General features: G+C 39.9%; 6 protein-coding genes and 1 long non-coding RNA gene across 7 annotated transcripts; 1 reads left to right on the forward strand and 6 right to left on the reverse strand.

Annotated features, from left to right (window-relative positions):
* Positions 1-106: 106 nt before the first annotated feature.
* Positions 107-2302, reverse strand: LOC130166715 (uncharacterized). The gene is made up of 5 exons (XM_056372437.1): positions 2286-2302; positions 974-1050; positions 758-831; positions 572-640; positions 107-467 (listed from the first exon to the last, which is right to left on the reverse strand). Exons 3-5 carry the CDS (start codon positions 812-814, stop codon positions 309-311), a joined length of 285 nt encoding a protein of 94 aa, XP_056228412.1. The 5' UTR covers positions 815-831; positions 974-1050; positions 2286-2302; the 3' UTR covers positions 107-308.
* Positions 2303-4735: 2433 nt separating this feature from the next.
* On the reverse strand, positions 4736-5215 carry LOC130165991 (uncharacterized). Its single transcript, XR_008827086.1, has 3 exons — positions 5146-5215; positions 4952-4999; positions 4736-4851 (listed from the first exon to the last, which is right to left on the reverse strand). It is a non-coding gene; the product is annotated as an uncharacterized LOC130165991 (long non-coding RNA).
* Positions 5216-6184: 969 nt separating this feature from the next.
* On the reverse strand, positions 6185-6960 carry LOC130166994 (uncharacterized). The gene is made up of 4 exons (XM_056372885.1): positions 6888-6960; positions 6672-6745; positions 6486-6554; positions 6185-6381 (listed from the first exon to the last, which is right to left on the reverse strand). The coding sequence occupies exons 2-4, from the start codon at positions 6726-6728 to the stop codon at positions 6223-6225; spliced, it is 285 nt and encodes a 94-aa protein (XP_056228860.1). The 5' UTR covers positions 6729-6745; positions 6888-6960; the 3' UTR covers positions 6185-6222.
* Positions 6961-7857: 897 nt separating this feature from the next.
* On the forward strand, positions 7858-10974 carry LOC130166795 (uncharacterized). The gene is made up of 14 exons (XM_056372561.1): positions 7858-7920; positions 8054-8128; positions 8216-8314; positions 8403-8444; positions 9002-9097; positions 9479-9508; positions 9614-9634; positions 9743-9769; positions 9886-9912; positions 10142-10171; positions 10317-10352; positions 10485-10520; positions 10671-10730; positions 10826-10974. Exons 1-13 carry the CDS (start codon positions 7870-7872, stop codon positions 10725-10727), a joined length of 627 nt encoding a protein of 208 aa, XP_056228536.1. The 5' UTR covers positions 7858-7869; the 3' UTR covers positions 10728-10730; positions 10826-10974.
* Positions 10975-11206: 232 nt separating this feature from the next.
* odam (odontogenic, ameloblast associated) lies at positions 11207-13289 on the reverse strand. The gene is made up of 9 exons (XM_056366974.1): positions 13230-13289; positions 13107-13142; positions 12954-13001; positions 12562-12810; positions 12425-12481; positions 12203-12325; positions 11605-11637; positions 11406-11468; positions 11207-11242 (listed from the first exon to the last, which is right to left on the reverse strand). The coding sequence occupies exons 1-9, from the start codon at positions 13287-13289 to the stop codon at positions 11207-11209; spliced, it is 705 nt and encodes a 234-aa protein (XP_056222949.1).
* Positions 13290-14771: 1482 nt separating this feature from the next.
* scpp9 (secretory calcium-binding phosphoprotein 9) lies at positions 14772-16328 on the reverse strand. Its single transcript, XM_056372947.1, has 6 exons — positions 16189-16328; positions 15610-15684; positions 15452-15511; positions 15290-15355; positions 15158-15208; positions 14772-15020 (listed from the first exon to the last, which is right to left on the reverse strand). Exons 1-6 carry the CDS (start codon positions 16321-16323, stop codon positions 14955-14957), a joined length of 453 nt encoding a protein of 150 aa, XP_056228922.1. The 5' UTR covers positions 16324-16328; the 3' UTR covers positions 14772-14954.
* A 3137-nt stretch (positions 16329-19465) lies between these two features.
* Positions 19466-26167, reverse strand: sparcl1 (SPARC-like 1). The gene is made up of 11 exons (XM_056371976.1): positions 26026-26167; positions 24949-25004; positions 24790-24855; positions 23608-24699; positions 23138-23246; positions 22623-22744; positions 22417-22537; positions 22166-22302; positions 21772-21920; positions 20423-20571; positions 19466-20074 (listed from the first exon to the last, which is right to left on the reverse strand). The coding sequence occupies exons 2-11, from the start codon at positions 25000-25002 to the stop codon at positions 20046-20048; spliced, it is 2028 nt and encodes a 675-aa protein (XP_056227951.1). The 5' UTR covers positions 25003-25004; positions 26026-26167; the 3' UTR covers positions 19466-20045.
* Positions 26168-26769: the final 602 nt, after the last annotated feature.

Consider the following 26769-nt stretch of genomic DNA (forward strand, 5'->3'; position numbering starts at 1 on the left):
CAATCAGCTGTCAGGAACTTAAAACAAAGTGTTGCAACTTTTTTAATATTCAAGATGAGAGAAAGGTTTCATGAATATTTCTAAAAAAAAAAAAACATATCCAGTCTTCATTTTTTCCATTTATCATTTTATTCAGCAAATAATACAGAGAGTAAAGTGATTTTGATCCACATGTTTACTTGAACTGGAATTATGAGTTTTCAGTAAAACATGACAAACTGACACAAAATAGCATAGATGTCAAAATTTCTTTCACTTATTGATCTCTGGTTAAATTGCTGATTATATGTTTTTGTGGCAGCAGTTGGTTATGCGGCAGTGGTAGGTGCAGCTGTAGTAGAGGCTGCTGTAGTTGTTGTAGGTGCAGCTGTAGTAGTTGCTGCTGGTGGAGCAGTAACTGGTTGTCGTTGCTGGATGAGGGTAAGAAGGAGCTGGAGCAATTGTTGTGAAGACATGGATACGGAAAGCTTCAAGAAAATCAGAAACATTCATCGTCAGTTATACAGCAGAGGATTTTACAGTAACAGGCAGTCAGGTGTGTTGAATGTTTAATTCTGGAGGAGACACTCACCTCATTGGAGTTAGAGTCAGAGTTTGAGCCAGAGTTTGAGCGAGCAAGTCGTTGGTGCACCATGTCCACCTGTAAAACATCCAGAAGTTTAATATTGACTCTATTATGTATTATACTATTACAATAATAGATATACTGTGAAAATATGAGAATATTTGATATTGAATATAGGAATGTTTCACGTACAGGATTGGCCAGAATGAGGCTCAGGAGGCATCCAAGCACAAGTGCTACCTTCAGCATGGTTTCAGTGATCACAGCTTTTGAAAACAATAAATTCATTAAGAATTAAAAGACATTTTGTCCAAATAATCAATAAAACACCATTCCACCAAGATCGCACAGAGAATTCACAATATTATAAATATTTGTAATGAAATAAATTAATAGTAATATAATCACCAAGTCTTCTCAACTTTAGCAGACTGTCTCGCAGATGGTCGAGGAAGTTGTTGTAGTGTTCTGAATGCTGAGCTTTCCTTATATACAGGTCCAGGAGTGGATGTCGTGTCATTTACATTAACAGCACATTCTTGGGAAACTGCAACTATTAGGAAAGCTAATCCACTTCCACATTTCAAGGTGTGACTACTGATCAGAGCCTGAAACCGTACCTGGCCCATATTAACTCAATAACTCATATCAGAAATAATACAGTTTACTGGATTTGTTTAAAATTCAAATCTAAATATTAGTTTTAGTTTAGTTTTAGTGTAGTCAGAAAACATATTACTACAGTTGTAAAGGTTTAGTCTCTGTATTCTCCACCCTTCGGTATTGGCAAATTGGTGAACAGATGCTAAACATAAATAATGCCTGGGTCTTATGATTACAAATCAAGTGACTTAGTGGCTAAGGCTGGTAACAGGCAACACCCAGTGAAGCACGCATTCCTGTCTGCTTCCTCCTTTTAGGAAATTGGTGGCCACTCTGGGCTAGGTCACTTAAATAAGTACGTACAGAAAATTCACATAAGGATGAGGGTATGTTCAGTGGCCATGTATTGTTGCTAAGAAAAAGCTTTCAAGACAGTTCAGATGACAGTAGTAAACAATGTGTGAAGTAAATGCTGTGAAAGTGTAGACTGAAATGATTTCAGTTGACTTCATATGACAACCACAAATAGTCCTCCAACCTAAACAACCATATAGGTCACTAGCCACTACCCTCAGATACAACCCAGGGGAACGCATCAGTTCATCATCATGGTAATAATGACAAAAGATTTAGGTACAAATATTGCTTGTTTAGCTTGTATACAAGATACACATATTCTAAATTGCACAACTGTCACTTAGATTATTAGTCTAAACGATTTCACAGTATTCTGAATTAATTGTGGTTCATTTGGCAGCTTTTCCTGCAATGACTGATTTTACTAATTGCATTAGTTCTGTCCAGAGATAGAAGTGCAAACTCCCCTAGCCCCTTTCCCATCTACCACCACCTCTGAGAGTGAGAGAGGACAAACTACAAACGGCGCCCGCTCGATACGGTGACGTGACGTCATTGGCGTGAAGAAAACTAGAAAACAGATCGCGCAAATGTGACTTTTTTTTTTCTGCCAATTAATCAATCCGCCATTGAGTGAGGACAGGTTAGGATAATAATAATTGAAATACATTTTCAAACTCAGGTGATGCCAAGTGGAAACAAAAGCAGCCAAAATGCCCTTCCAGCTAGCTAAGCTTAGCTAGCTGAACCCCAGGCTCACCTGCTCACACCTGTGCTGTTCACTCTTCGTTGGAAATCGTGGAAATTCGGACGGAGAAATCGAAGCGGAAATGCGGACGGAGAAATCGAAGCGGAAATGCGGACGGAGAAATCGAAGCGAACGGATGACTTTCGTGAACGCAGATTTTTATTGCATTTTAATTTGTTGTTTTGTTGATTTTTCACACACACACACATTTTCACTCACACACCAGTGTAATGTACCTGAGGTTATCCTAGGTTCGATCCCACGTCTCCGGGTTGCAGGTCGGCGTCCTTTCTCTCTGGACCAGCTTAGCGCTGATCGTCCCGTAGACTCTGAACGTGACTCACCTGTAGCAGGTGTGGATCAGCTGACAGAGGAGGACACCTGTGGGGTATTCCATCAACGTCGCTAAGGAAGTCTGCGCTTTTATAAAAAAAAAGCCCGGTTATAATTAACATCAACTTTCACCTCAGGCCCATTAACACGATTCAGCCGAGGCTAGTCCAGGCTTGAACAAGCTGCATTATGCGCGCAGACGGACTTTACACGCAGTCAGTGAAGTAACGTAGGTATGCAACGCTTCGATAGCATACCTGGCAGAACGCATCTTCAGTGTCAGCTCGTAACCGCGGTACCACCCGACCCGTGGTCATTCCTGCATGCCATCCTCCCACTCACTGGCATCAGAATAAAGTATAATTGTATATTGCAAACTGCAGCCTATTATTGTAGTCTTTGTTAGCATATTTTACACTATAGGTAAGGAGGCAATAAGGATAAGGATTGTATTACATAACGATTGATCATGCTAATTTTCAATCCATTCACTTAGATTTAGGGCTGGAGGTGAAGATAGTTATTTATTTTATAATTCATAAATATGATTGATAGCCTAGATTATTGACATGACAATGCACAATTTGAAATATCTACACAAACAATCATTTCAATCTATCCTGTAGAATTCATAAACATACAGCCTGCACATTTTTTAGAAAAAAATGGGTTTTTTTAGCTAAGGAAAAAAGTATCATATTATCCTTTGAGGGTGGGGGGTGGGGAGGTCATGGCTTGGTTAGGTATAGGCACGGAAACTACTTGGTTAAGGTTAGGAAAAGATCATGATTTGGGTTAAAAAAAAGTACTTCCTCAACATCAGATGATCTTTGTTGTTATGGTTACAATAAAAACAATAAACGGTCATGGATAATAGGAATAATATAAACTACTGGTTTCACATGGGAATCAATCACTAATCTCCTGTGTCATATTTCTATGTTTAGTTGAGCCATCCATCCATCCACCCAATCCTCCCCCTAAAACTTTGTTGCTCTTTATACTACGTCACCACACTTTTCCATTTGCTCCTGTTATAATAACTACGACCACTACATGTCGCCTAACCAAATAATTCACTTGTATGAAACCATGCGTGCCCAGGATTCCACGCACACTTCCACACGGGGGGGAGGGGGGGGATAATCTCAGTCAGTCTTTTTATGACATAATAAGTTTAGTCAGCCCCTGCCTTAAGTGTGCCTCGCCTCCCACAGTTGCCCTCAATCTAGTTTATGTAATGTGAGAGTCCTGACATATACGTACATATACTGTATAATGGTCTTTATGCTGTTTATGCTACTTAACGTGAGAGCAGGGATGCTTAGAGGAGTTGGGAGAGAAAGGCTTTGTGAGGATGCACTCATACAGGGAAATAGTTATTTTCAGCTCCAACTATTCAACAAAATAGAACCTTTAAAAACCTCTGACCAGCCAAAGATAGTAGATGTGGTGACTTCACGTAGAAGCAAAACAAAACAAAACCTTATTGCCTGTCTTTAATTGTCATCTTTGTTTGGATGTAATTTATTATGTGATCTTTATCTTGGTGCTTGGTGAGTATTGTTGAAACATGCAGTTGTACACTGAATTAGTTGTATTTTTTTTCTATCTGGCGTTACGGTTACTAGTTATTAGTTGGTTTTAACAGTATGTGTTACTGTGTCAAAACTCAGGTGCAAAAACCAGGTAAAGTGTAAGTACTGGTTCGTTTAAATGACCAATAAAATAGTAGAAACTAGAAAGGATTGGCCCCTTCAAATCTGAAATCTAGTTGTAAAAGTTGGATTTTTGGTTTAACTATCTAGTAGTTTTAGTTCGTCAACAACTGTAAACTCATGATTGATATGCTGACATTTTGTTTCTCAGCTCCTCCCCTCATCCCAACAGCTGGGACGAGTGAAAAGGTTGTCTTCACAGTGACGCTGTGTACCGATGAAAAAAATCTTCTGAAGACTGCCAAGTGAAAAACAAATCTCATAGAAGTCGTTCACTTATCCACACAATGCTTTATTGATCATTTATTACATTTCAGTTGGACAGTGTTTACACTCAGTGTGGCCTAAAATCAGGTTTTCCCGAGTCAGCCAGGTGCTCATTTTCCGATTGGAGGGAAGACTGGTGGAGAGATGACTGGTGAAGGGACAGGTGGGATGACAAAAGGGAAAACAAAAGGCCGTGGGAATGGCACTGGAATGGGCACAGGATATGGCTGAAACTGAAATTGTATGTAGTTCTGGTTCATCTGAAAAACAAAGTGATGGAAACAGAAGCTGAAGAATTAGCGTACTTTAGATGCGATTATTTAGTCATTATTGGGTTACAGCGTGCATCCAGATACTGACCTCATCACTATCATCTGAGCGTTTGACTCGTTTCTTCTCCTCAGAGATCTTTAAACACAAATTATTTCACATCATCAAAGTGTTTGAAATTACCTCCATTAAGCACTGAAAAAAATACCACAACACCACTACAGCAATTAGACTAGACTCACAGTCGGACCTGAAGATTGTTATTGTTGGTTTGAAACACTTACAGGGACGGAGGAGCACAATACCACGAAGCACAACATCAGAACCAGCAGTTTCATAGCTGAGAGAAGCTTCAGTCCTTTGTAGAGCAAAAGAAGGAGTCAAGATCAGCTGATGATTGCACAGCGTGCATTATTTCAAAGAGTGAACATACCCCTCGGAAAAGAAGTCTTACCTTGAATAAAGAATGTTAAGATTAAATGATTATTAACCACGTGTTGTGTCTAATGCAGAACTTTGCAGTGGTTCTCGATCTGTCCAGGTGCACTTTTTAAAGATACCTTTACCCCTCAGTCACCCAATCAGCTGTCAAAGTGGGCTGCGTTTTTATTTTTCTATTATTGGCGTGAAATGTGATGAAACCATGCATGTGGTGGGTCACGCCGACCACAGAGCCAGACAGACGTGGACTCAGAGGTATTAGGTGTTGAAACTGGATGTGATTCATATGTTCTGTTTTATGCTGCTTTGTTATAATGCACTCAGAGATCCATCTAATCATTGCTTTGGTACATTTTTTTTGTCAAAACCTAACATTAAGTATCTCTTTTCAGCATTTATAATTAGTATACATAAAAATGTAACAAATGATCTATATCTATATCTAATGTATTTATTGACTCCTATTGTGGGAGCCCATAAGTTGAGGCTCAGGCATAAACAGATAGTGAACGACAATATAGTGAAACACATTTGTACTATTATAAAATATGCCTTCATTAAAAATCTATTGAAATTTTGTAAATTAATAAACACTTGAATGTGTTTATAACTGTTTACAACCACATTATACTGTGCTATAAACCAGTTATTAATTATTTGTATCAAAAATGGGGTTTTAAGACAAAAACATATTCAGTCCAAATTTTTTCCATTTATCATTTTATTCAGCAAATAATACAGAGAGTAAAGTGATTTTGATCCACATGTTTACTTGAACTGGAATGATGAGTGTGGAAACACTCTGGTTAACACAACATCACTAAAAACAACTGACACAAAATAGCATAGATGTCAAAATTTCTTTCACTTATTGATCTCTGGTTAAATTGCTGATTATATGTTTTTGTGGCAGCAGTTGGTTATGCGGCAGTGGTAGGTGCAGCTGTAGTAGAGGCTGCTGTAGTTGTTGTAGGTGCAGCTGTAGTAGTTGCTGCTGGTGGAGCAGTAACTGGTTGTCGTTGCTGGATGAGGGTAAGAAGGAGCTGGAGCAATTGTTGTGAAGACATGGATACGGAAAGCTTCAAGAAAATCAGAAACATTCATCGTCAGTTATACAGCAGAGGATTTTACAGTAACAGGCAGTCAGGTGTGTTGAATGTTTAATTCTGGAGGAGACACTCACCTCATTGGAGTTAGAGTCAGAGTTTGAGCCAGAGTTTGAGCGAGCAAGTCGTTGGTGCACCATGTCCACCTGTAAAACATCCAGAAGTTTAATATTGACTCTATTATGTATTATACTATTACAATAATAGATATACTGTGAAAATATGAGAATATTTGATATTGAATATAGGAATGTTTCACGTACAGGATTGGCCAGAATGAGGCTCAGGAGGCATCCAAGCACAAGTGCTACCTTCAGCATGGTTTCAGTGATCACAGCTTTTGAAAACAATAAATTCATTAAGAATTAAAAGACATTTTGTCCAAATAATCAATAAAACACCATTCCACCAAGATCGCACAGAGAATTCACAATATTATAAATATTTGTAATGAAATAAATTAATAGTAATATAATCACCAAGTCTTCTCAACTTTAGCAGACTGTCTCGCAGATGGTCGAGGAAGTTGTTGTAGTGTTCTGAATGCTGAGCTTTCCTTATATACAGGTCCAGGAGTGGATGTCGTGTCATTTACATTAACAGAACATTCTTGGGAAACTGCAACTATTAGGAAAGCTAATCCACTTCCACATTTCAAGGTGTGACTACTGATCAGAGCCTGAAACCGTACCTGGCCCATATTAACTCAATAACTCATATCAGAAATAATACAGTTTACTGGATTTGTTTAAAATTCAAATCTAAATATTAGTTTTAGTTTAGTTTTAGTGTAGTCAGAAAACATATTACTACAGTTGTAAAGGTTTAGTCTCTGTATTCTCCACCCTTCGGTATTGGCAAATTGGTGAACAGATGCTAAACATAAATAATGCCTGGGTCTTATGATTACAAATCAAGTGACTTAGTGGCTTAGGCTGGTAACAGGCAACACCCAGTGAAGCACGCATTCCTGTCTGCTTCCTCTTTTTAGGAAATCGGAGGCTACTCTGGTTTATGTCACTCACATAAGTAAATACAATAAATTTAAATAATGATGAGACAAAATGTTCAGTGTTCAGTTTTTATATCATTTTTAATCACTGCTACCAGTCACAATGTTGTCTCCATGTACTGTTACTAAGAAAAAGGGACCAAATTCAATTATGAAGACATCAGAAAACAATGCATGAAGTCATTCCTGTTTTGCAAATAACAAATAAACATGAGTCAGATGTTTTGTTTTGAGAAACATGGTGTGTCTCAATATCTGATGTCTGATATAAGTGTCACTGCCTGACATGCCACACATGTATTTGGACAGCGCAGGTGAGCAGGTACATAGAGTAGATGCTATATACTAAATGACTAGTGACATGTAGGGAATAATTTAACAAATTTTAAGGTTTCCATTTAAACTTTCAATATATATATTTTATTCTTTATGCAGGTTCTTCAGAAGCAATGCAACTTTTGTGCATCGTCGCTTTACTTCTGTCAGCAGTAGCTGCTCATGTGAGTATTACTTTTGATGATGTGTATTAATTTGGCGTAACTTTTACAAAATTACAAAGGAAAACTTCTGCTTTATATTTTTTAAGTGGTCATTTTTAATTTTGTTTGATTTTTGTTTAATTTCGGTTTTCAGCCAGATTCCTGGAGACCATGGGAGGATGAGAAGTTTCCGCCTGCAGGTGGACCCGAACAGGATGCAGAATCTAAGGTAATGGCATGATTTCACACACAGGTCCAGAGCTGCATCTACGATCTGCGTGTTAAGTATTTGTCATTTAATTATCCTTTTGTTTAGCGTGGTGACGGGGCGCAGTCAGTGACACAAGCCCCAGAGGATGGAGATGGAAGGTCAAGTGGAGACAGGCCAGAAAGGGACTCTGGACATCCAGTATGGGTATGTGTTTCAAGCCTTACAGTAATTAGTTAATTGATTCCAGCCTCAGTCATTCATTAATTCAAGTGTCTTTTCTTTTTTGGGGTAGGTGGTGATGCCCTCTCACCTTCCTACTTGGGGCAAAAGAGAGGTATTTAAATCCAGTTCCTATTTGTTATTCAGTTTGGTTATTGCAATAGCCATGTTGTTGTAAGCAACAGTCGTGTGCAGTGACCTCCCAGACACTTTACCATGGTTACCAGGCAGCCAACATACCAGGCAGATGGAAAAACTGCCGTTCATCAGTCAGTAGTTGCACCATCTAACTGACGGTCAAACCACAATTTGTAAGTCGTACATATCTCTGTTGTGTTAGAATTTAACAAAAAAGATATAGGCCTAATAAGTTCGTAGTGAGCCTTAAAAGTGTTGGTGGGCTGTGAGATGCGAGATAAAGTTTGCTTACTTGCCTCCTTATGCTAATGAAGATGAAGATGTTTTGACACTAGAATCTCTTTGGAGATTATCTGTGTTTTCTCAACAAGAAAACCAATCAGCATTTTCACAAAATGTCAAAATGTTGTTCATTTCAAATACACAGTAAAGGTTAGCAAAGACCTGCTGCAACACAACATACTATGTGTATCACCTGAGAATTCATTGGACAGTCATTTAGTGTACACAGCACTTTATGTGTGCTTCACCCAGGCTCCTGGTTTCGGGCTTGGGCCAGGCAGGCTTTTTGGGAGACCCAGAGGACCTCCGAGAAGGAAGTTGTCCAACATGAGGAACCCTGGTGCAACGGTAAGCCCACAGTGACACGACAGCTGTGCTGAAATGAAAAAAGTGAGACAAAAGTTAGTCTTCTTACTAGTTCTATCCTGAACCCTCTAAAGAGTGCAGAACATCTCTGTTTGGTGGCATCTCTTTAAGAGGGGACCCACTGAACCCTGACAACACATTAAAAGCAGCTTTAGGCTCAGATCTTTAAACTGGTTTTTATACCTTTTAATTTAAATTTTACTTCTTACTCTTGTGTCATGTTGCTATTTTCTGCCTGTTGCTTTTGTCTTTTACTGTATTGTGAAGCACTGATTGCGTCTGCCTTACAAGCCTTACTTACCGTTATAATTGGTTCTGTGTAACGATAAAATATGATGTACAAATACATCTTTCTTGTTTTAGGGCGATACGGTTTTTTCCCCTACATTCAAGGTAGGCCCACTGTCGTCTCTCAATGTGATTTCATGATTTTCATACATTCATACTTTTAACTGAACAGTTGTCCAAAACGCAGATTTTCTTATACTTCCTTTTCAGGTTGACAACGTGACATTTCAGGTGAGACATTAAAACAGTAGTTATTATACAGTAAACTGTATGTTTGACATGACAGAGCAGTGGCACTACTGAATTTTTTTTCAACACATTTGTGGCTTTCATCCCTAGAACATCACTGGCGTACCCTTAAAGGAGGTAAACAATATGATTTAGTTACTTGGTCTAACTTTTTGAGTAACTGTCCAATTTGATTTTGTAAAGTACATCAGAGTTTACTGTTCAACTGAACGCTCACTGTGAACGTTTCACAGGGGGAGAACCTATTTCTGATGCCAAAGGTAGGTGACTGAAGAAGCAATTTGAATATACACTTACACCTTAAACACAATTAGTGCCATGAAAATAATTGTCATCAGTACTAGTGACTGACAATTCATCCACAGCAGGGAAGAGGTGGAAGAAGACCTCACCATCACGGGGTATAAGAAGTTATTTCATCATTGTAGCGGTGGTTATAGTATCAAAACTCACACTCAGCGAGTTAAATTTTTGTTACTTGTTTTGCAGGGAGGAAGACACGGACCTCCAGAGAATGTGGTATAATGGCCGTCAAATATGCATAAAATAACTTTATTATCATCCTTATTATTATCTGGCTGGATTGATTGGGCTTCAATTTAACATTGTTTGATCTTTAGGACAACTACATTATGATATTTGTATCTCTTCATCTCAATTTCAGCAATATGTGAAGCTCATCTACAACACCACAGAGCCGGTAATCTTTTTGCCCATTACAAAATGAATGTGTATAAACAAATGTTTTATTATTATTATTATTATTATTATTATTATTATTATTATTATTGTTATTATCTTCAGTTATCATAATTTCTCTTGCTTTTTGAAGAACAAAGTCTCTGTGGAGCATGGGGTTTTGAAACCTGTAAGTACAGACAGTTTGTTCACATATGGCACCATGTATCAGTCCTATGTGTTGTTAGTATAGTAAAATATTTTGTTAGCACATTCACAGATATTTCTGTAACATGGCGTTAGGTTTGTGTGGTTCATTTGAATTTTTGTTAATTTCAAGATGAATCTCGGTGAGCTTGTTGGAGAAGAAGATGATCCAGAGGAAGCTGGCTGGTAAAAGGTGAAGGCATTTAAAAAAGTACTAATTAAGTCTAATTACCTGAATATCAATTTGATGACTAATTCTTACTTTTTTTTGTCTCCCACTTTACTCAGGAGGAACCAACAGCTCCAAGTTTGATTCTCCGACTTGATCGAGTCTTAGAGGAGATGATGTAGTATATTCTGGGAAATCTTTTATGTAATTCCGTCTTCCTCCTGTAAAACTAAAATCTCTGTGTACTACAATAAAAGTCTCAAACAATTACCTTTGGCAAAGATCTTTATTTGACATGTTGTGTAAGAGAGGAGCATATTCCTGAAACAGGCAAAACAATTTCAGTTCATTATACAAATAACTGAGTACAAATAAACTCCATTTAGAAGACCAGCATACTCCAGCGTATGTTGCAGAAGAATGAGCTCGCAGTTACTACAGCCAAACACACGGAAATGAATTTTTGCCTGATCACATTGTTGTTATTTCCCAGGTGACATCTAAGGCTCAAACAGGAAGGGGAAGTTGGAGTGACCCTGGAGAAACAGCCAGAAAAGCAGTTGTTTAATTATTCAAAGTCAAATGCTTCACAGTTGATGAGAGCGATGTGTAACAGAAACCAAGGTTTTTCCCGTGGGCATAAAAAAGTATGAATGCATAAAAACGTTAAATGTTGAGTGTCATTGTGTGAAATAGCACCTCGTCAATCCCAGGGCCTGAAGCGTCACCACGAGGATCAGGAGGAATTGTAGTAGACTCCTTCTGTGTCCCCAGTGGCCATGTCTGAGGAAGAAAGTTATGAAAACAGAGCACTTAGACTTAAACTGGCGCTGACTTGTCTCTTTCCTCAATGTAATGGTGAAATTATAAAAATGAAGAGGATATGTAGTGTGCTCACTTGTTCCGTCTGCACCTTGGGCTGGGAAGCCTGCTGAAATGGGATGATATGCATGAAAATTACATTACAAAAAAAAAGGAGTACCAAGTATATGGACGTGTACCTGAACAAATAAAATGATATCAGTCATACCGAGAAATGAAACATACATGGATAAGCTACATGTGCACAGACTGGGATGGCATTATTTCAGCAGCCCGACGCTAAGCCAGACCGCCAGCTTGCGGTCTGCATGGCAGACAGCGGTCATTGCATCACAGTCACCACATCCGCATAGTCGTGACTCAAGCTCTGCAGCTTTGTTGTTATTAGTAAGTTTTGTCTTTGTCATCATCATCTGCATAAATTCTAAGACTGAATTCAAAGTGCCAAAGCAAATCAGGTGCTAGACAGAATATTTTTTGATGATTTAATTCATTTTACTTTTTTCTCTTCTTCTTCACTGAACACTCTCTGCAGGCAAGCACATTTTCATTCAACAAGTGTCTTTAAGAATCCCTTCTGAAACGTTCAGAGGAGAGTAATGTCTTCAGTTGTTTTTGATTCATTTGAACAGAGAGGCCAAGATCTTGTGTGTATGTTATTTTGCATGTCTGACCTGCAGAGGGAGCTGTGGTCTCTGTGTGGTTCTCTCCAGGTTCTGCTGACCCTTGTTGGGCTGCAGCACCACAGTGTTCCTCTGCTGGGGATAGCCGTAAGAGGGCACAAAGTACGGGAAGCCCTGTGGATGATCAATTAATCAAATCAATTTCAATCTGAAGCGAGCATCTAAATGAAGATACTGACATTTGCAAACAAGTCAGTATGTTTGACTTCATACCTGATGTCTAGGAAACTGAGGAAATCCATAAGCAGGGTACTGAAACTGTGGAAACATCTAAAGGAGATAAAATAACAATTAATTTTTGACTGTGAGGAGTAGCAACTGTAGCAACCATGAAAGACACTTTGTTGTACCTGCACTGGGTTTTGTGCCTGCTGAGGGACATTAGGAGCGTTGGGGTCCTGTGGAGGCCCGAGCTGCTCTTGCTGGCCGTTGGGGACAAGCATGGGTGTTAGCTGGTTGCCTTGGGTGGGAAGCAACAGCTGAGGCCCCTGGGGACCAAAAGGACCCGCCATCTGTGGGTTCAAGTTCACCACCTGTGGAGTGAACAGCACCTCAGGCTGCTGCTGCTGAAGTACATACTGGGGTAATATTGAAGACGCCTGGAGGCGAAGGAGATTTATTTCAGCTTACATATTATTTTCCAAAGCAAAAATATGCATTTTATTTTTATTTGACTAAGGAGGACAGTCAAGAGTAGTGGTAGCATCAGAGTAGCACATGTACTTATGGGCCCTGTCTTTACCTGCGTTTGTCCGAGAGCTGCAAGAGTTAGTCCATTCAGTCTCAGGATCTGAACACACAGAGGGTTGAATTAGATCAGCCAATGTTGTTCTCAAATGAGAGAAAATTTTACCCGGCATCCAACATGACATAAATGCTTTAACAACTATTTTACCTCATTGCTATTGCTTGCAATAATTCCAATCTGCAGCTGTAAAAGAAACATGAACATTTTATGTCATTTTAGACGCTGCAGTGTGAGCAATATATAATACAACAACATAAAGATGTAACTCACTGGCAGAGCAAAGCTTGTCCTCAATAGACAGACCAACAGAAGTGCACTTTGTAGCTCCATGATGTCCTACAGTGTGCAAAAACACGAGGCATGTTTTTAAAAGCTACATGAATATTCTGTCAAGCCTTATAAAAAAAAAAAAAACTACCATACATTTTAGCAAGACACAGAAAAGTTTTAAAGTGAGTGCTACCAGCTCGCCTTACCGTTTCTCTGGTTCTGCTTTCCCTTTCTGTGCTCTTGCCTCCTCACCTTGTCCATATCCCTTTTAAATTCTCTCCATATGAGCTGTTTTAGTCCACCGCCAACCTGTCCAGACAATGTGTGGTCAGTGTGGTAGACATTTCTCATGGCATCAGACTCAGACACTCATAACACGGGACAGGTAAGTATGTTATTAGGTGTAAGTCATGTCTCTAAACGCCATGACATGGTCTGTGTCAAGTTGTTACTCAAACAAGTCTCTGAAACGGTTTGCACTTTTCATATGCAGCGTTTAGAAAAGCACCAGCTCTTCAGTAATGGTTTGAGCCTTCACTGAGTTTATGTGCACATGTTAAAGTGTGGTGCTTCAGTTCGTGATTACAGATGAGCAGTGATCAGACATTTGTACACAGAGTTGTTCACCATGTTCAGACTGATGTTGCCATCTCGCTGGAAAATCATGGGTATTAATGTTTGACTGTGTTGGGATTTATGTTGAGGATACACAGGGAAAAAAATGGAAAAGCATGTTTTTGTGAGTCTGTCTGTCTAGAGAATTTGGATTCCTTGCGCTTCGGTTAAAAAGCCACAGACTATGTCAGAAAGCACAACATTTCAACACAAAGTCATACATAATGTTGCAATCTATTTTTGATGCACTCTAGATGATTTTATGTTTCTTGTGCTCAGTTGTAAACTGTTTTTATGGTTGAAATGACAATTTATTCAAACTTGCACTTGCTTTCAGGTCTGAAATGTGACCGATAGGCCTTTTTCACAGTAGATGGGAAAAGTGGAGGTGTTAATCGTCACGTTTACATCATCTCTGTTCTATTGACGTGTCCCAGTGAGCCACGACAGTGTGACAGTGAGCCAGCATGCACAGCACCAGGACCCTGAAACTGAAGCAGCTGTATGGAATTCAGCCATCATTCACTTTGTGAATCACATCTGTGCTTTTCCTAATCTGTCATGAAAAATTTCTTCCTTGAAAAGCACATGTGTCTGACAGATATTTCAGATTTTTCTTTTACTTTAAGTCCACAGTTTTATTATTATTATTATTGAGTTAACCTCAACTGCAGAAAGTGAAACCCAGAAAAGCCTTTTCTTTATTTAAGCCCCGTTTCAGGTTTGATGCAGCACAATTATCCAGCCAACCTCTGTGAGACATTTGAGTTGTGGATTCATGTTATTTTACTGTACATTTGTTTTTATACTCATTATCCTTTAGATGGCAGCAGAGATGTATAAATTACTCTCAAACTGTAGTTTATTGATAAACGTTTGTGTAATATGCTGGTGCAAAATCAGAGGCATCTATGAAACAACTTTCATTTTAAGCAGACTTTATTTTTATAAGGTAAACATGTCCAATCAACCATCATGTTATTTTGTTGTTGTTTTTTTACTGAGATTCAAAATAAAACATAATACACACAGCTTCCATGGTGATTGGTGATTGGTGACAAAATCATACAAGTCAGATTTTACTGTCATTTTGTGTATTTCAATGTTGTCTTAATTATTCTGATGACGATCTTCATCACACGCAGTTGTTGTCACTGTGTCGGTAGGAGCTGGAATCTGAGAAAATAAAGAGTGGACAGTTGGTGAAACCTTGAAGAGAATTTGTCTTTCACAATAAGACGTCATAGCAGACAAAACTGGATGATCCCATTCACTTTAATCTGCTTCTTTGCCTTTAAATTACACAATTGTACCTGAGTATCCACAGTGGTCTTCATGCTGTTGTCCTGCTTCATAATCTGACGCTGGAAATTCAAAGAACAACAATTAACCAGTGCAGTTTTTCATTTATATCACATACAGCAGATGTAAATTTTCTTTCTCACCCTGAATCTTCTGAGTGGATCGGGCTGAAGGGGAAGCTGCTGTGGCACGGCACCTCCTGCAAGCCCCTAAAGAAAGACAGCAAGGCAGCAGGATTTAGTGATTCTAGTGATTTGTTCAATTTCTACCATCATTTAAACTGTAATATAAAGATGGTTGGTTACCATCAGAGGCGACTGAGGAAGATTCATTGGTGCCATTTGAGGGAGTCCCATGAAAGGAAGCTGATTGTAGGTGAGATAGACATAAATGTTTTTTGTCTTGTACTCTAAAACATGAAGCAAAATCACATGAGTACTGCTGTGTGCTGTGCGTCACTCACCGCATTGACTGCAGGGACAGGGTACACATTGGGGACGGGGCCTGGTACAGCAAAAGCAGGAACTCCAGGGACAAACTTTGAGAGGGAGAGTAGAAATGTGAATCTTCATATCAGGTTTACATCAGATCAGAATGTTTTGCAAATAATTTTTGTAGATAGTCAAGAATAAATCCTATCTGGCAAAATCTGACTCACAGAAACAGCCATCTGAATTCAAACAGTTTAGTGAATGGGATGCCAAGTAATGAAATATTTTCTATCTGGTAATGATGAAGAGATCAGGGACTAACAAGTCAGTCAACAGGAGAGCACCATCTTGTGGTTGGATTTACAGTGACGGAAACATTTACATCTTCTCTCATAATGCCATGGTTTTATTTTAACTTTGAATTTATTATTATAACCCTGGTTACTGTAATTACTATAAGCATGGTGACATATTGTGAAGCTAATATGAAATCTAAACTCATCCTCATCTATTTCAAACATACGGCTGTCACAGTAACATGTCGTGTAAGTAATTTTCTTTGACTGTAACATTGAACCGAGGTCATCAAAATGACGACCTGGTGGACCGACCTGTGCAAACTGCGGCTGCCCAATGAAGCCTGCCCCACCACCAGCTACCACGGGTGGATTCAGGCCTCCAGCCATCATCCCCGGGTTAACTCCGTTCATACCAGGCATCATTCCTGCGTTCATGGCTGCCATCATCCTCTGTCTCTGCATGGAGGGAGAAAGAGTGTTTGTTATTAACCATGATCTAATTTGTATTATTGTGCTACTCACGTAGGAATTAGTAGTTTAAGTGTTCCTTACCTTGCCTGCACTGACCTGCAGTAAGCAAAGAGGTAAGATTTTAAATGCACTGCTTTGTATCATAGATGGATAGATAGATAGATAGATAGATAGATAGATAGATAGATAGATAGATAGATAGATAGATAGATAGATAGATAGATAGATAGATAGATAGATAGATAGATAGATAGATAGATAGATAGATAGATAGATAGATAGATACTCACATAGCAGATGGTGACTACAAATGTTGTGAGGAGAAGCTTCATTTTGCAGCCTAAAATCTAAAATCAGAATAGATACATTTTACTTATAAAATCAATATATCGTATGTTAGTAAGAACATTTCTATTTCTGCATTGTTATTATTTTAAAAAATCTCAATCACACCATACCTTATATTTTTTGTTCTTCCTTCAAACGTTATATGTGCCAAGGAGGACTATACTACTGCTCTCTGATTGTTGAAGACCTTTTATCAGTCCCAGAGATTACTATGAGCCAATTAGAGAGGAGATCACTGACTTGTTGACAAACTGTATTTGTCACCCGTGTGTCATGGCAACTTGTGATACGACATCTTCTTTTTGCTTCAATACGAAATATGCAAAGAAATGTAACGCTGTGAGCTGTCTATTCTCAAAAGACTCCTCAAACCCCCGCTCAGCCGCCTCACATAGTCCTCCATGCAGCGAAGTGACCACGAACAATAACAGAGTGATTCAGTGTCTTGAGGTGGGTTTGTGGAGGTTTCTGGAAACCACTGAATTGAAAAAACCAGTAAGAACCATCTAAATGTTGCGGGTTGGGGTCACAAGAGGCAAACAACTGACATCATCATCATCATCATCATCAAGAGCTTTTGTTCACGTGTGCGCACTTAAATTCGATGAAACATTTTTTGTGACTTCAGGAAAACAGCTATGTGAGAATGTCAACTTGTGATCTTATTTATGTGTGGACTTGTAAATGCCGTGTTTCCTGCTGCTGTAATTGAATGGAAATTTAAGTTAAAGGTTGAAGCCCAGCTGTAATTTATGAGTTTATATTTGTCTCAAGCTGAATTTTCACTTGCCCCAGCCCTAAAATAACCACTTATATCATACAACCAACTCAACCCCCGATTAGCACGACACCAGACGCCTTTTAATTTGTAAAATCCTCTGCTGTTACCGATGGGCAGCAACAGACACTGTATATGTCATATTTCATCAGCACATTTTCTTATGTTGTTTGGAGCCATTAAATTGATTCCCACTGTGGTTGTCTGGGCATGTTGTCACTTACTGAGGCTGTCTGGGAAAAGGTTTTCCTGCTGCTGACTGGGCAGACCAGGTAAACAGCCTCTGAAGTCTGGTCTAGAGCTTTGTACTAATTACACACTGTCATGCAGTTCCAATTAAGACAAATTTTCTTCCTGTTTTTCAGTTTAATGCCAGGATTAATGGCATTTCCTAATAACATTGTAAATATGAGATTGAGATTTAAGATTATATAGAGGAGTTTTTTTTTTTTTCATTATGTCACAAGCTTTATAAAAAAAGAAGTTCTGCCATGGTGTAAGTGGTAGGATGTTTTTTTCATATTCAGACACCAGAATCCCCATGTTGTAACCAATGTACTGTAAATATAAATTTATACATATCTGTACCAGTCTGTGACACAAAAACAACAACTGCCACCAGAGGAGCCACACCCATGACACTGGGTGTTTTGCACAAGCACACTTTGACGGAAATATTATGAGCTCCAGATGATGTAAGATCAAATGTGTATTGTGATAATATATTGGAATAAAAATTCAACAACATCAACCAGTGACTTCAATCATTTATTGTCCATTAGTTATTATGACAGTGATTTATAAAATTAACATTCATGAACAGATAGAAGTGAGACAGGCTGAGGACATGAGGACGAATCATCATGAGATGTATGCGATGTCTGACAGCTGTGTGGTCTCATTTCGCTTGCTTCTCCTCCATCTCCATCCCAGAGCAGTCTTCCTCCTCCTCATCTGCCATCACCTTCATCACCGGAGTCTGTGTCCTCCTGAGGCGAGCTGCCGCTGAACGCAGAAACCTCCCTCTGCCGGCTGCATTCCGACCAGCAGCAGCGCCGGGCTGTTGCTGGCGGTTCAGCCCGGCCCTGGACACCAGCTGCACTTGGCCTGGAGTCAGCACGGCTCCCTGCGGGTCTCCTCCAGCATTCCTCTGGGAGAGCACAGCAAACAGCGTGACCGGCCCACCTCTGACAGCCTGAGCCACCTGCCCCTGTGGATTCACATCGGCTCCGCCTGTCTGCCCCACAAGAAGTGCCCCACTGGGTTGGAGAGCTCCAATGGGAATAAGCTGCTGTAGGGGTGCCTGACCTATTTGGTTCCCGACCGGCTGGATAAAAAATGACCCACCAAGTTGGACTAAATGTGCCACAAGCGGTTCACCATTCAGCGGGACTCCATTTTGAGCCCCAGAGTTGACATTGTTGCCAGCTGCTACGCCCCCATTATTATTCACTCCCCTGTTAGCAAGTGCCTCAGCACTCCCTGAAGACACACCACCCTCCACCACAACAGCCAAGGTCTGAAAGATGACCCACAGTACACAGAACATGTTTTATCTCAGTGACACTGAAAGTCGCCAGGTGAAGTGCTGCTTCTCCCTTCACTTATATAGAGAGCATCAGAATCCGTGATCACCGAGAAAGGTCCAATCAGAGCCCTGCTCTTCATCTCAAAACAACAAGTCACTATAATCATCATGACCATGCTGCAGGCTATTTTTTGCTTTGTTTCCCTGCAGTGCCATTATTCGGGATTATGTGGCAAACCCAAACCAGGTATCAGTGACTTGCATTCTCATAACCATTGTTGCAGAGGTCGTATTTTCATGTCATGGTGGCATCAGGAACACTGACCCTACAGATACAACATGATATTAGAGCATAAAACTGATGCATCCCAGGTGCCTTTTGGGGTCGACTGGGATCCACCAATATGATGCCATAACTTTATTTCAGGACTGTAAAGAAACACAAGCCATCATTAACAACAGGGTGATATTGTGAAGACCATTGCCGTCCATAAAGCTTTAATTAGAGCTGCAATGAAACATAAGATGTACACACAAACATTTACATAATTTGAAACTAAATTAAGCAACACAGTTATTGATTTACATTTACTACATTTATTTTGATTCAAATAGTAATCCTGCACTAAACCACTCTAACATACAAACCACAGTTCTTCTGAGGCTTCGTACCTATACTGCACAATGCCTTTTCTACTGTTGAGCTGTTGTAAACTTTTCCCCAGGTTGGAATGCATTAGAAAACATAACTCTTTCTTATATTCTAATAAAAACAATTCTAGCAGTTTAGTCTAAATTACAGAACGAAGATCCAAATGTGCGAGCTTAGCCTGACACAAAATAACAGCACTGACCACCAACACTTGTCCTTTATATAGCAGGAGGTAAAATGAGTTTCTTACACCTGTACTTGTCAGAGTGTCTTGTAACTTTTGACATGACAAAGTAACAGGAGCCAAAGGCTTCACGGAGGCCTCCATCTCAAGCTGCAATGTTGGAGCAGCTTCCACAAGCTTGTGCAGTAGATGAGGCACAAAATGAAGCTCAGAAGAGCAGGTTGACATCCATATCCTCTGTGGAGAGAATGAATACATGGAAATTAAGGTACATTATTACTGAAAGTAGGTAGAAATGGAAAAGGGGGTTGAAACAGCATATATACTGATTTCTCCTATTCGTTTAATAGAGACACTAAAAATGGTGGTTGACTAATTAACTAACTGCCTGTGAAATCATCGAATTCTGAGTGTTGAATGTGAAATTTTATATAAATATATTCAGATTTGAGAGTCACAGTTTTAAAACCTCTCCTGGCTCTCCTAGTGATCATACTGCACTTCCTCACAAATATAATGACTTTGTATTCGTCACATTTCTGAAGTATCAGTACGTTTCAGTGAATGACGTGCTACTGTTCTCACCATTCCTGATACCAAAACAGGAAGTCCACTCTTTAAAGGACACCTGCTTGTCCTTGTCAGCGTCACACTCTTGGAAGAAGCGGGAGGTGCAGTGCTCCATCGGCACCAGAGGGACCCTGAGCGGGGCCAGCTCTGAGTGGGTCAGCAATCTGCAGAGAACGGACCACCAACAGGTTTTCATCACTGTGAGCATCTAATGTGTGCACATTATAATCAAACACTTGTGTTTTATGATATACCCAGCCAGCACTGCTGGGGGTTTGTTTAATATTTGACTTTAGCCAACCCTTAATTCTACCTCCAATAATATGAAGGAACTCCAGCTCCAGAGCTCCAGAAAAAATCCAGATTGGAAATATACTTTCTTTGCACACGTTAGAATTTTGTTTGATTGCTCACTGATATTATGTGATATATTAAATTCCTTGAAATAATGTATGAGACTCAAATTCCTGTGAGCTGAAGAAAAAACAATGACCAGGAGTTCAGATGTCTCAGGAAGGAGTATTTCCTGAAAGCCGTGGAGATAATGATGAGCAGTGCAATAACAACGAGTGGACCGTAGTAGTGCCTCACCAAGTTCTGAAAATGTCTTGTCTGACAATGAGTATATAATACTAGGTTGCAACATTTTACCACACCTTATTCCATATAAGGTGAAACTTTATCCTAAACAATAATGTGTGAAGATGCTATTGGTCACCAAAATCTGCACTGTCACATGTTCTCACCCACTTACATGCCTCCTGTTCTTTTCCCTACTTAGCTCATCCTGGACACTAACTTGATTTCTCTAAGTTTAGGCTATCCTCCTACCTCCTTATCTATAAGACCTTGGTTACCCTAGCAATGGAGGAGATATGAGTCTCCAGCTGTCCACTATCAGTCATAATGACATCCAAACAGTAAGCCACTGTATAACACAGTGAGAGTCATTACGGCCTGTGCCCTGGGAACGCGGGTGAGGTTTAGAAAAACAAGATGAACACGGGAGTGAAAACCAAGAATTTTATCTCAAAGGTAGGTCAACATGTCCTGTGAATATTTCTCTATAACGGTCATGAATAAATTGGTGTTAGGGTTATCGATGAATAAGTTACCAGCTATCCACTAAAATCATCAGAATAAGTTTCATTGGAGATTTTGTTGTCTCCTTAATGTTTCAATTTTTTTTCTTATTCAGATTAAAACGTCACGCTATGAGCAACAGTGTATACTAATTATTCTATGACCATTTTTGGATGTAATATAATGTGTTATATAATTACATTGTAATTCCATTATTTACATATTATATTTTATACCGTGCACCTTGTGATATAAAATGTGTGATTGGCCTCAAGATTTACCTGTCAGAGGGGTGTTGGTCCAGTTGAGCAAACTGCCAGTGCACTGGGTAGATGTACATGTTGTAGTTCTTCTCAAAGTCTTGTGCGAGAAGCTCAACAGAGTGATCTCCAGCATGAAGACGCCGCTCGCTCTCAAAGATTTTCTTCACCTACAAAATACAGAACACCACAGTTTGCTTGCCTTTCATTACCTAAATCACTGAATGTTTCCTTTTCCCAAAGGTGCTTTGTTATTTTCTGACTGACTGATTGATTGGATACAAATAGCACAACAAACTGCAGCGAAATGAGTATATTTACTTGCAACTTGTGGAAAATGTTCATTTCCTAAGATTAAGATTGAAATAGATCAATTCTAAGAAGCCGGAGAAACAGAAACAGCACTGTGTCTTACTCTAAAACGCTGTTTCGGAGTGAGGAAGCCAGGGGACATGGAGTCATGCTCATAGAGCTGCAGCAGCACATTTTTCAGCCAATCCCTCATTCGTAGAGGGAACTGGACCAGCTCAGCGTCCACGCATGGAGGTATTACTGCGAGACAGAAGAGCAGAGAGGGGGAAAGAGCACAGTCAAATTGTTTTCTCCTGCAACAGACTAGAATGTTGCAGCTCAAATCACAAAGTCTGTACAGTGGTTAATGCTCACGTTTGCATGGCCCGGTATAGTCCAGATGAAGTCTGTGCCCTCTCTTGGTGCCCTCCAGGTTGCATTTAGTAGCAAAGAGTTCGCACGACGTGTCATATGTTTTGTTGTCTGTCCCACAAACCTAAATGGGACATAAATGCGATGATCAGAAGCAAAACAGTGGAGGAACGTTCCAGCTTAGCCATCTACAGGTTATTCATACGTACGTGATCAAACTCATTCACGCTGGGAGGACATTGTGACAGTTCCTGACACACACAGCCCGGCTTGTTGTCTGCATCGAGTTTACATGTCTTCCCACGTTTGCAGCGGAAATCGTCGCATGGATCTGGAAGAAAAGACAAACACTGCAATAACCTTTGACCTATACTTTATCTCAATTTTAAAAGCAGGATTATAAATGGTCTATTTTCCTGGCTGGTCTGGTTTTGTTTCTCAGTGTGAGGACTTGAAGCCAACAGGCTCTAACCACTACACACCATCCCCTACATTCCACTGCCATTTGAGTTTGTACAGTGATTAAAATCAACGTGATCTCCCTTATTCACTCCTTAAGCCTGCAGAGCTGTGTTTTGGTAGTGACTGTGAAGCAGGGTGGCACTATTCATGTGGAAGTTTCAGCAAAATGACCCAGTCAGCAGATTCCCATTTGAGACTGTTGGGATAGTGCATTTGTCTAGAATGGTGAACGGTGAGTGGTGCGGCTGCTGAATTAACCAACCAGCAGGGGCCTCTGGGTGATGTATGCTTCCACCAAGAGAGGGCCTGGAGCTGGGGTAGAGATCCACTGTGGCTCTTATCTGCACTGGATTCATTCCGACCAAAGGACCCTGGAAAGGTACACAAGGAGTCAATGGAAATGTAACTTCATGACATATGAAAAAAAACGACTAATGTTTCAACCACTCATTTATGCCATCACATCAGCCAAAAACAGCTGCTTGCTGCATGAAGACATTGAAGAGAGCTATGAGAATGAAAAGTGAAGTTGCAGACAACCAGCCAAAAAAAAATAAAAAATCAGCTAAAGAGGCATATCATGCTCCGTAGACTGATAGTTCTCTGCAGGTTCATCATTACGAGTGACCCCTTTCACACGCAAGTAGTTATGTCATCCATATATTGTTAATATAAGTATATTAATTATAGCTGTTTTAATTAAGACACATGTGCAAATTAGGTATCATTTACCCATTTTCCGGCCCTTCTCCTCTTTGCCTTGTGCACTGTATTGTCAATACTGCTGCTCTCAGACTCCTGAGGATCCTGGTGGCTCAGTTCTTGTCCAGACTGTGCTTCCTCTCTCTGCGGAGAGTGCTTCCTCGCCCTCTGGTTCTTCTTCTGCTTCCTTGTCTTTCCCTTGATGTGACTTCCACTGTCATTCTTACTTTTCTCTTCCTCCTTCCCAGTCACTCGGGACCCTGATTCACTGCTCTTTGGCTCCTGAGGCTCCACGTCCTGATCCATCTCTTTAGATTTAGCTTGTGAATCTTTATCATTTCTGCCTTCTTGCAGCTTGTCCTGATCAAACTCCTCGCTGTCCGCTGCCTCAGTGTTTTGTATGTCTTGGTCATAGTCCTCATCTACGATGGGTAGTTCTTTCTCACTGACTTCTTTCTCTTTAACATCTGGAACATCTGCTTTTGAAAGGGGCTGGGCGTCATCAACGTGGTGTTTTAGCTTCGCTGATATCATCTGCAGAGGTTGTAAGATGCCACTATCAGCAGCATAGTCAAGATCCACTGGGATATCTGACTCTGTGCTGCCTTCTGGTTCCTCTAGCAGTGCGACTTGCTTTTCTCTGTTGGCCATTTTGCTAACAGACTCTTCCCTATGGGACATCTTCTCCACCTCCTCCTGGACTTCATCTTCCACACTCTCCTCCTTCATCTCCCCCTCTTCTTTCCCATCTTCCTCCAATTCCAAGTTGTCCTCCAGTTTCTTCTCCTCCCCCTCAGCTTCCTCATCCTCTCTGATCTCACCAGCTTCACTAGACTCCACCTTGCCTTTTTCTGCCTCCAATTCTTCTTCCTCCAGCTCTCTTTCTTCCACCTCTTCCTCCTCTGCCTCCTTCTTCAGGAGGTCTACCAGCTCCTCCTCACTCAACAGGACTGCAGTGCTTTTATCTCTCTTTTCAGCCACCTTAAACGCTCCATCCTCCCTGTTGGCATTAGCGTTGCCCTCGGAGCTCAGCTCTTCATCTTCCTGCTCCTGGCTCCTGGCCTCCAAAGTGACTAAAGTGGGTGAGACCTGTGGCTTGTTGGCTTCCTCTGTGATAACGTCCTTAACCAGGAAGGAGAAAAAATATTTATTTAAAGTATGAAATTATCTCATTCAATAAAACTTTAAAAAAAAATTAGAGTCACGTTTTACCTTTTCTTTGGCTGTGTGTGAAGTCTTGTGCAATCCATGATGTTTTCCATGAGGTTTACTTTTAACCTGGACATAAGAGGAATCATTGGTAATGATCACCTGTTTAGTGAATACCAAAACTGCAATGCGCAAATAAATAATGATAGCTTTGCTACTCACAGACAGGGCAAGTGTTGCTGCCAGTAAGCAAAGGAAAACTAAGCAGGCCCTCATACCTGAAACATTGAAATTAATAGTTTAAACACAGGAAAGAAATAGAAATTGATTAAATGTAATTTACATTATTGTGAAGTACTGCAGAATTGAACATCAGAAAAATACACACCATAAACAATCAATACATTATATCTTGACTTCTAACTCGTCACAACAAAGACATGAACTTGGCAGATCGTTCAAAGTTAAAACAGATGAGTGCATCTGTATGCACGCCAACACAAGCGGAGCTGCGGGATTGGTCTCCACTGTTGTCACGGTAACAGGCCTCTGAGATGCGCCTCTCTCTCAAAAGTCACATTCAGAGCTAAAGTAAACATCAGAAGCTACCAGACTGGAAAAAGTTGACTAAGTCCACAAACTTTTTGTCTCTCTGGACGGAAACAAAACAGACATTAGTGGGCCTGTCCAGTGGAACAATAGCCCTGTGGTTCAGCCCAGTACAGCCCAAATACCCCAGGAGGGGTGTGTGTATGAAAATCCACTGAAAGCAATAAACTGTTCAATACTAATTAATTTGATCTTTATGAGGCGATGTTGCAAAGTACACATACAGACTTTTCATTTTGAACGCAATATCCATGTTACATGACAGTCTTTAATGTATCTCTTGCACAATTTTACAGCATATGTAATTCATTTGATTTATTTGAGGATATTTTAAAACTCTATAAAATACTTTCATATAGATGATAAACAACATTTCAGTTTCGCTGTACTTCATACAGTATATTGGTACATGATAGTATAAACAGTATAATAATATGCACTGCACTATCTCTGCATATATACAAAAATAACCCAGTCATCACTGTTAATTCAGAGCATCAAAGCAAAAACATCCCCAAAGAGACTAAAGTATAACCAAGCCAGGAGTCGCTGCATACACCATAAAACAGTTTGAACTGCAAACTAGTTAGTTCATAAGATAAGGCATATACACACACACACACACACATCTCTGTGTGGTCACTATGATATGTCAAAACTATGTAAAAGTCTCAGTAATTGGGATTTTACCTGAGGCTGGCAGTTGCAAGAGAAAGTAGAATCCAGCACAAACACCAGTATGTGCCTGTGTTGAACCTGTGAAGATGTCCTTTTGTATTCAAGACAGCGCTCACACTGTCCACACAAACTGGCATGCATGCACACACACACACACGCAGATAATACACACACACACACACACAAAGAGAGAGAGAGAGTTTTTTCTCGCGCTTTTTCTAACTTTGGGAGGGTCTTTCGGCTACAAAGGGAGGGAGAGGCAGCGCTCGCACACTGAATTTCATTTGATGCCATGCCTCAAAACAAAAAACTGCAATGTCCATGTTTTTCAGAAAGAGTCATGAAAATGTGAGGGGAAAAAACAGCATCTGACAGGTTTAAATAAAGCGTTTCATTGTTGATAAAGGCGTTATAACACATAAACACATGATAAATTCATGCATGAAATTTTTTCTTTTTTGTTGTTTTTGAACATTTTGAGTTTATATTGTGTAGGTTGTTCATGAAAGAATAAAACCAAACCAAACCAGGTTTCATGACAGATTTAATGCATAATTTAGGCCACTAGATGTCACTCCATCACAAGTCTGTGTTTCTGAAGCCACTACAAAATCTATAATAGGTTACACTATGAGTAACAACATCCCTCACTTGTAAGTCGCTTTGGATAAAAGCATATTCCAAATGACTCAATGTAATGTAATGTAACATACCAAGTATTTGTCCACAGCATCTATTAGACAATAATATTTCATA

This window comes from Seriola aureovittata, chromosome 3 (assembly GCF_021018895.1).
Source record: "Seriola aureovittata isolate HTS-2021-v1 ecotype China chromosome 3, ASM2101889v1, whole genome shotgun sequence".
Lineage (NCBI taxonomy): Eukaryota > Metazoa > Chordata > Actinopteri > Carangiformes > Carangidae > Seriola > Seriola aureovittata.

Coding starts and splice junctions, on each gene's coding strand:
- scpp9 (XM_056372947.1), bottom strand. CDS start 16,323: ATGATGGCAGCCATGAACGCAGGAATGATGCCTGGTATGAACGGAGTT. Junction 15,209..15,289: donor ATCCACTCAGAAGATTCAGG/GTGAGAAAGAAA, acceptor TTGAATTTCCAG/CGTCAGATTATGAAGCAGGA. Junction 15,021..15,157: donor AGACCACTGTGGATACTCAG/GTACAATTGTGT, acceptor TTATTTTCTCAG/ATTCCAGCTCCTACCGACAC.
- odam (XM_056366974.1), bottom strand. CDS start 13,289: ATGGAGCTACAAAGTGCACTTCTGTTGGTCTGTCTATTGAGGACAAGC. Junction 13,143..13,229: donor GGACAAGCTTTGCTCTGCCA/GTGAGTTACATC, acceptor TTTCTTTTACAG/CTGCAGATTGGAATTATTGC. Junction 11,243..11,405: donor CAGGCCCTGGGATTGACGAG/GTGCTATTTCAC, acceptor CTGTTTCTCCAG/GGTCACTCCAACTTCCCCTT.
- sparcl1 (XM_056371976.1), bottom strand. CDS start 25,002: ATGAGGGCCTGCTTAGTTTTCCTTTGCTTACTGGCAGCAACACTTGCC. Junction 24,856..24,948: donor CAGCAACACTTGCCCTGTCT/GTGAGTAGCAAA, acceptor TCTTATGTCCAG/GTTAAAAGTAAACCTCATGG. Junction 22,538..22,622: donor GCGTGAATGAGTTTGATCAC/GTACGTATGAAT, acceptor TGTCCCATTTAG/GTTTGTGGGACAGACAACAA.
- LOC130166715 (XM_056372437.1), bottom strand. CDS start 814: ATGCTGAAGGTAGCACTTGTGCTTGGATGCCTCCTGAGCCTCATTCTG. Junction 641..757: donor GCCTCATTCTGGCCAATCCT/GTACGTGAAACA, acceptor GATGTTTTACAG/GTGGACATGGTGCACCAACG. Junction 468..571: donor CTGACTCTAACTCCAATGAG/GTGAGTGTCTCC, acceptor ATTTTCTTGAAG/CTTTCCGTATCCATGTCTTC.
- LOC130166795 (XM_056372561.1), top strand. CDS start 7,870: ATGCAACTTTTGTGCATCGTCGCTTTACTTCTGTCAGCAGTAGCTGCT. Junction 9,635..9,742: donor TTGACAACGTGACATTTCAG/GTGAGACATTAA, acceptor TTTCATCCCTAG/AACATCACTGGCGTACCCTT. Junction 10,353..10,484: donor TCTACAACACCACAGAGCCG/GTAATCTTTTTG, acceptor TGCTTTTTGAAG/AACAAAGTCTCTGTGGAGCA.
- LOC130166994 (XM_056372885.1), bottom strand. CDS start 6,728: ATGCTGAAGGTAGCACTTGTGCTTGGATGCCTCCTGAGCCTCATTCTG. Junction 6,555..6,671: donor GCCTCATTCTGGCCAATCCT/GTACGTGAAACA, acceptor GATGTTTTACAG/GTGGACATGGTGCACCAACG. Junction 6,382..6,485: donor CTGACTCTAACTCCAATGAG/GTGAGTGTCTCC, acceptor ATTTTCTTGAAG/CTTTCCGTATCCATGTCTTC.